This window comes from Rissa tridactyla, chromosome 1, assembly GCF_028500815.1.
Source record: "Rissa tridactyla isolate bRisTri1 chromosome 1, bRisTri1.patW.cur.20221130, whole genome shotgun sequence".
Classification (NCBI taxonomy): Eukaryota; Metazoa; Chordata; class Aves; order Charadriiformes; family Laridae; genus Rissa; species Rissa tridactyla.
Genome location: NC_071466.1, coordinates 118046751 through 118053963, shown reverse-complemented (window position 1 = coordinate 118053963; position 7213 = coordinate 118046751). Strand labels below are relative to the sequence as shown.

Genomic DNA, 7213 nt, shown 5'->3' with positions numbered 1-7213 from the left:
GGCCCCCGCAGTCAGGGATGCATGACCAAGTGTGAGGGAGCCTCCGTGCGCGGTGGGGTGTTCGTGGACCAGCAGGCAGCCTCCAGCTGGGGTTTGTGTGTGTGGACAGGGGCTCCTGTGACACCCCCTCCGCCCTGGCCTGTGGGGTGGTTCTATGTGGGGGGACCCTGCCCTGGGGCTGTGTTTGTGAGGCAAGGGGGGACCATCCGACGCCCAGGCTGGGGGGTGCAAGCACAGCGGACCCTGGCAGACCTCACCCCACAGCGGCGGGGCCGGGGTGGGGGAGAACCCACAGCCGGGGCAGGACGGAGCAGGAGCGGCGCCATGGCGGCCCCGCGCACCCGCAGGGCCCAACGGCCGCTCCCCGGCCCGGGTACCGGGGCTCTCCCGCGCCACGCGTGCGGGGCGGCCCCGGCAGAGCGGGTTCGGCGGGCGCAATCCCCCCCTCGGCGGCTGGCGGCGGCCGGGCCGGCGGCGACCCCTCTCCTCCCCTCCCCTTCCAGGGGGTGTGGGCCGGGCCGGGCCGGACCCCCGCGCCGCCCCCGCTACCTGCGGGCGGGAGCGCGCGGGGGCGGGCGCTGGGGAAAGTTTGTCTCTGTGGTTGGCTGCGCCGCGCGGCGCGGCCGGTCGGGGCGGGCGGGCGGCTCCGTGTGCTCGCAGGGCAGCGGGAAGGCGAGCGGCCGGCCGAGGGAGCGCCCTGCCGCCGGTCCTCGGGCGAGGCGAGCGTGTCTGCGCGCCGGCGACCCCCCTCGCAGCCCTGCCAGCATGGGGCACCGCGGGGACAGGGCGTCCTGCCTGCCTCTCCTCTTTCTTCTGCTGCTCGGTGAGCCCGGGGGGTGCGCGGCGGGGAGGGCGGACGGGGGTGCTGGGCCGGGCTGGGCTTCGGCCACCTCGCCCGCAGGTAGCGAGGGAGGGCTGGGCCGGTGAGCGCGGGCGCCTCGGCGGGGAGGGAGCGCCCGCCGTGCCGTGCCCGCCTGAGGCGCGGCGGAGCCCAGCCGGGGCGCTGCCCTCCGAGGGGGGGCTGGGTAGCGCCGCCTGCCCGCCGGGCTCTGCCGCCCCCAGGCTGTCCGGGCCGTCGCCGCCTTCTCCCTCTCCCGGCCCGCCCGCGGCCGTTAACGGCCGGCGCAGCCCTAACGGTGCCGCAGCACCCCCATGCCCCCCACCCCACCCCATCTCCCCCCCCCCGCCCCGGGGCGCGGGCTGCTGGCGGGTACCTCCCCGAAACTTTAAGGGCCCCCCCTCAGAGTAGCGATGGGGCGTTGGGGGGGGGTGGTGGTGGTGGGTGGTGGTGGTGCAGCGTGGCGTGGTCCCCGGGGGAGAGGGGCTTCCACGGGCGGCCCGGGGTTAACGTGAGGGCGCAGCGGTAGCCGCTCCCCCGGACCCGGTGCCTTGGGCTGTGGCCGCTCTTGAGGTGAGGGCAGCGACATGTCACCTCGCAGAGCGTGAAGTCGCTCGTTTCGGGGCCGGGGGGGGGTGGGGGGGTCCTTCTCCGGCCTGTTCCATGGTGGGGGTAGGCTGCAGGAGGGGCCCCCCACAGCCCTGCGTGCCGGCAGCAGAAAGCCGGGCTCTCCGGGCACACAGGTGTCGTTTTGGGAAGGGGTGGTGGGGGGGAGCGGTACTTCTGCGCCCTCCCCTCCTGGCTCTCGGGGTTTGCTGCCTCTGCCGTGAAGTTTTCCTGCTAAGAAATGAGGAATAATTGTCGAGGTGATGTTTGATGCCGTGTTCGTGTAATTGTGTAGCTGTCGTGAGCTTAACGTGTGTCGTTGTTCCTTACCGCTGTCAATGCCAGGCAGGCAGCGTGCAGAAATGAAGACTGTAGCGAGAACTACACAAAAGGGTGGGTGGTGGGTTTTGGGTTTTTTGCCTTTTTTTTTTTTTCCCTTCTTTTTTTCTTTAACATCGAACTTGTAGCATTGTTGCTAACAGTGTTACTGAAGTAGCAGAGAGTTTAACTAGAGAACAAGAAGATTGTTCAGGTAAGATAGTTATGTGTAGTATTTAAGCGGTTCTGTATCAGCTCTGTGCAGTCAGGAGTGCTTTAGGTGCTGGTGGGCAAGAATGCCCCACAAATTACTACATGCAGTTATTGATTCAGAATGCTTGACTAATGGCAGGTAGTAAGTAAGAGCCTTTTCCAGATTTGGCGTGGAAGGAGTGAGTAACTAAACAGTGCCCTAGCCCCATGCTTCAACGCTCTTTAAACAAAACTCTATTTGCTGACTTAGTTTGTGCTTATACTTTTGACATTGCTATGACTAATTCTTTTTTAAAAGTCTGCCAGAGCACTTTTCTCATGGTTTGGCTGTTGAATCTTTCATAGCCAGGTCTGCAGAGCAGATAGTTATAGCTGAAAAGTCAGCTCTAAACCTGGGCTCATCCCAGCCTCTTTCCTGAAGCTACTTGCAGGCAGTGAGGCAATCGGGGCAGAGGGATGTCTATCTACAAGTCAAGATCCTACTACACAAAGGTGTCCACTGTGCTTTCTCTTACTTGTAGCTGGGGTTAGTCATGTTGTTTATCTTTACAGTATAGGCATTCTGCCATCCGGGGAAACAGTGATGAACTAGAGAGAACACTTTTAGTGTTTTTGTTTAGAAACAGAAAGGGAATAAAATTTTTCAAGAGAATGGCTTAGTAGGACAGGACGGGACAGGAAAATCAGGACTCCCAGATACTCAAGGTCATGCAGCAAAAAGTAAAACCTATTAAGGATGATGTGCAACAGGAAAGTTGTTTCCTTCTTAATTCCAGATGAACTTAAAATGTGTATGCACAGATATCTGGCCACTGTCCATGATAAGGTTTTTCTGGATGTTGTGAGTTGCCTTTTAGTGATTTTTTTTTTTTTTTTTTTTTTTAATTGGAATGGTGCTGTTAAAATTGAAAGTGCTTTTGTGTGCAGGGAAAAAAACCCCTCAGTTTTTCAGTCTTACTTGGGGTGTGTGTTGCGGTGTGGTTGTCTTCTGATACCATTGCTTGGTAGCTTCTATGAGATATTCCAGATGTCAAGAAGTTGGGAAGGTGGTGTTCCTCTCACTCTGGATGGGAAAAGTATACTTCTGTGAACATGTGTTTTCTAGCAGCTCTTTAATAGAGCGACAGGTTGGGGCTTTTTGTTAACTAATGTCCTGCAAGTGTTGAGGAATTCTTGTACAAGAGAGACGGAGGGAAGGAGTTGAAGCATAGAGGAGTTCATTCCTTGTGTGTACTTAGACTTGATTGTTTTGTTCAGATCTGAACAGATCTGCAAATGGCTGAAGTATTTGCTTGTGACAAATAAGAATATTTTCTCATCCTTTCTTCTGGATCCAGTACAGTTTATAATCTGTTTGGTAAGGAGATTGTGGATCCTGAGATTAAGGCTTGATCTAGTCTCTCTCTTTTCTTCCCTCCTCTGGTATGGTTAGATCCTGAGAAGAGAGGGCGTTTTGCACTGCCATTGCCTCTCTTATGTGTGATTTCATTCTGAAGTCAATCTGCCCAATCAACCTGTGAAATGCTCTGGGAACCAAAACATCCCTGCTGGGACAAGGCATCCAAAAACCAAAACAGGTATCTGGTGATTACCAGTGCTCAGACTGTAGAGTAAACAGCAAGCTTGCAGCTCCTGGAGTTTTTTTTCCCTAGTTCGTGTTTGAGATCCAATGTAAGAATTTCAGTCTATCTGAAAAAAGCTGGTTTTTGTTTAAGTACTAAGGGGCTTGAGGAGAGAAGGCACTCAGTAAATCCTAGGGGAAAAAACCATTGATGATGGGTGTTCCAGAGATGGCCTTTTTCTTACTACCATTTAGACCTGCGTGACACTCTCTGTCCACTATGGTGGAAGTCAGTTCCAGCATGCCAGATCCCCAGGAGCTTTGTGTATACATGAATAGAGTTGTTTCTGCAACTCGTGTCTGAAATTCTTTGTTGTTTTTTTTTTTTTCTTTTCGTCAGAAGCTGCAACAATTAGTCATTTGAATCAATGTTTAATTCAAGCACTGCAATAGAAAGCTTTTGGTAATTAGTATAAGTTATTGTGATCATGAACTTCAAGGAAAAGTGTGCTTTAATCTTTCCTGTGTTTGCAGCTAAAGTGAAAGCATTAGAAAATGGGAGAGCCTCAAGGTTTCGGGCAGGGAGATGATGTAAGGATGACTGCCCAAGGAGTGTTCAAGGTGTGTTAGAGTGGAAACTGTTTCCTGTTCCCTGGCTGGTGCCTGCTTACCGGCTGGTAGCCTTTGCCTGCCTGCTGTTGGAGGAAGGCAGGAGCAGATCCTCACTGGTACTCGCAGGAGGAGCTGACAGCTAGGCCTGCCTATCTCTGTTGTAGCTTTAGAGGTGGTTAAAAAGGTTCCCAATGGGGAAATACCGACAAGCCAGTCCTGGTCTTAGCCGCTGCAGACTGCTAAGGCAGTAGAAGCACGTAGTGAGGGTTGGAACTGGGTTGGTGAGGCACTGAAGGGCAGGTGGTGTTGCTGAGGAGGAAGCGCTTTCTGTGTGGTTTCGCCATGCTGATGTATTTTCTTAGTGTGTAGGCTGTGGGAAGATGTGGGAATCAAAGGGCGAGTGGTGTAGCGAGTGTTTTTTCCTTTACATCTTGTGTTCTTTTGGGTTGGCAAATGATAGCTTAGTCACCTTTTCTGGCTCTCTTGCGTCTCTGTAGGTTCCTGCCCAGGGCTCCTTTTTAGGGAGTCCGGGTGCTTTTTCTGAAATTCTTCGACCTTGTTCTCCAGGTGTCTCGATTGCTACATTTCAACGTAGCAACAGCTTGCTCTCTTTAGGTAGTCTCTGTTGTATTTGGCTCTAATCCCTGAACTGAGGTATAAACCTGCCTGAACAAGATTTGAAGTAAGCAGTAGGGGTCATTTAAAAATGCAGCCACATGCTTGATTAGAGGGGAGTGTACTTAAGAAATAATACATATCCATCCGTCTAGCTATATAAACAAACATTCAGGGACATCTGAGATTTCAGCTTTCACATCTAATAAATTTATAGGTTGATTTGGTTTTGTGTGGTTGTTTTTTGTTGTTGCATTGTTGGTTTTTTTTTTCCAGTCTCTGTAATCATTGTCAAACACTCTTATCTGCAAAACAGACCTGTATATTTTTTTAGTAGGGAAATGGTTACATATCTCAATAAGATACTTTCAGAAAGTGACCATTTCGATTCTCTGTTTTTAGATGACTTTTATTGATTTTTATTTTTTTTGTGTGTGTGTAGTTCTGTGTTTTAGAAGGAAGGGAAATGGACACATTATCAGAAAATGTGATTTCTTTCTGATTATGTATAGAAATCAATCACTTAAAAGTTAAGTTGGAAAGAACTTGAGGAAAACATTACTACCATGAGCTGCATCGAAGTAGGGATTATGTCAGTGTCTATCAAGGTCTCTAGTACTGCTTTCTTAGAAGGTCTGCAGTAGTAAGTGATAAAATCTGTTTTCTAGACACCTGTAAGGCAGAATTGTCTAGGGATACTAATGTTTCCATTTCTGTCCAAGAATAACGAGCAGTTTCCTGCATGACCCTGGTTCCTAACCTGAACAAGGTACCCCAAAACTGGATTGAACAAGACAGGGAGAGACTGTAACAGAAGTGGTTTTTGTCTGGATTGTTAGTATCTCCAGCCCTAAGGAAGGAATGAGCTTGTACCAATGAGATACTAAGTTCTCCAATTGCCCATTTTTTTGTCAGTTTATTCTTTAGAAAACCTCCAATTGTAGCTTTCTTCCAAGTATTCTTGAATACCTGCTGAGAAGGGCTTTAAAAATAATAAGATAAGCTTTTAATACACCTGATGCATTAGGTTTTGCAAGGGACAAAGATATAAAATCAGTTTTAGATCACACTGCTTTTGGGATAGGATGATCTGAAAAATAGCTGCTCAGATGCCAGAAGCCTTGAATATTGTCTTTACAGGTCACCAGCGTATCTAAAATAAGATAAGAAGCAAGACAGAAGTTATAGAAGTTTTAAAAAGTTTCTTAGTTTTTTGAGTTTCATATCAGAAACTGGCTAATTCATTTACACATGAACTTTCATAATTATAAAACATAACTGTTTTCTTCTAAGTGAAGTCTGAGACAGAAAAAAGGATTTTTTTTTTTTTTCTCTGGAGAAAGTTGGAGGAGGTTTCAAAGCTGGGCTTCCAATGGGAACCGTTATCAACTTTAACTATGGCACTCTGACTAAGTTTAAAGTGAGCTAGATAGAAGGTAGAACCAGTGTTGCTAAATGCCTTTTTTGAGTCTTGCAAAGTTATAAAGCAGTGTGGTGATGCTGGTAGATTTGAGTTGATGTAATTGCCGTGGGGACTGCTTGAAACTTGTGGTAGGGTGTTGTAGTCAGTGCTCCTTTTCATTACACTAGGTGAGGCAAGTTGCAGGGAAAGTCTTACGTGACAGTGTCTGAAGAAGCAGCCTGGAGAACAATATCTCTTGTATGCAGCAATGGCAAAATACTGCTGCAGAAATATGAAGAATTGCTGAAGCAAGCTGAAGTATTTGACTAGTGATAATCTCTACAGCCAGATGGAATTTGCATGGATGCTCTAAAGGATCTGAACTGTTAGCTGAACTGTGGGAAGAATAGGTAAATAAGACACCGAGTCCTCAACAGGGTTTCCTTTAAAAAAGGATCTGAGGATGGTTTTTGGAATTAATTGACTTGTGAACTTTAGGAATGAGAACTAATTAAAGATTGGAGCTCCCAGGCAAGCTGTTACAGCTGCTGATAGGCAGGGCTGCCAGCAGTGCCTGTAGTGTCTGATTGATACTTTTTGTTATGAGGGCCATGTCTTAAATTGTTTCTTATTCTGCAAGACTTTAGGCATTCATGCTGAAATTTTCTGGGCTGGTGTCTACCATAGGTTGATATTTTCTTCTAGGAAAATCTGTGCTGTGTCCCATACTCTCGCAAAAAAAAAAGAAAAAAAAGCTCCAGTATTTCCAGCTGTACACTTGGGGAGGGAGAAGGGAGAAGAAGCTTCTAGCTTTTTTTTTTTTTTCTTTTTGAATTCTCACATGTTCTGGCCAATTCTCCCTCCTTACTCTTGCATAAATAATAATCTCTGCTTAGTTCTAGCACCTCCATGCTTTAGAGCAACGGAGAGTTGCTGGAGAGTTAACTTTGCATCAAGAATGTGGCTTTTGCTATTCTTATGAAAAATGTCCAAATTTGGCCACATTATAAGACTTGGAAAGGCATCAGTTTGCAATAGCTCAATACGG

The 7213-nt window shown here is 48.8% G+C and overlaps 1 protein-coding gene across 1 annotated transcript in view; it reads left to right on the top strand.

Moving 5' to 3' along the window:
* The first annotated feature begins 632 nt into the window (after nt 1-632).
* PTGFRN (prostaglandin F2 receptor inhibitor) overlaps nt 633-7213 on the top strand; it is a 71368-nt gene continuing 64787 nt past the window's right edge. Inside the window, exon 1 of the mRNA XM_054184552.1 lies at nt 633-823. Coding sequence (XP_054040527.1) covers nt 766-823 — 58 coding nt within the window. The 5' untranslated portion in view covers nt 633-765. The remainder of the gene's footprint in view (nt 824-7213) is intronic.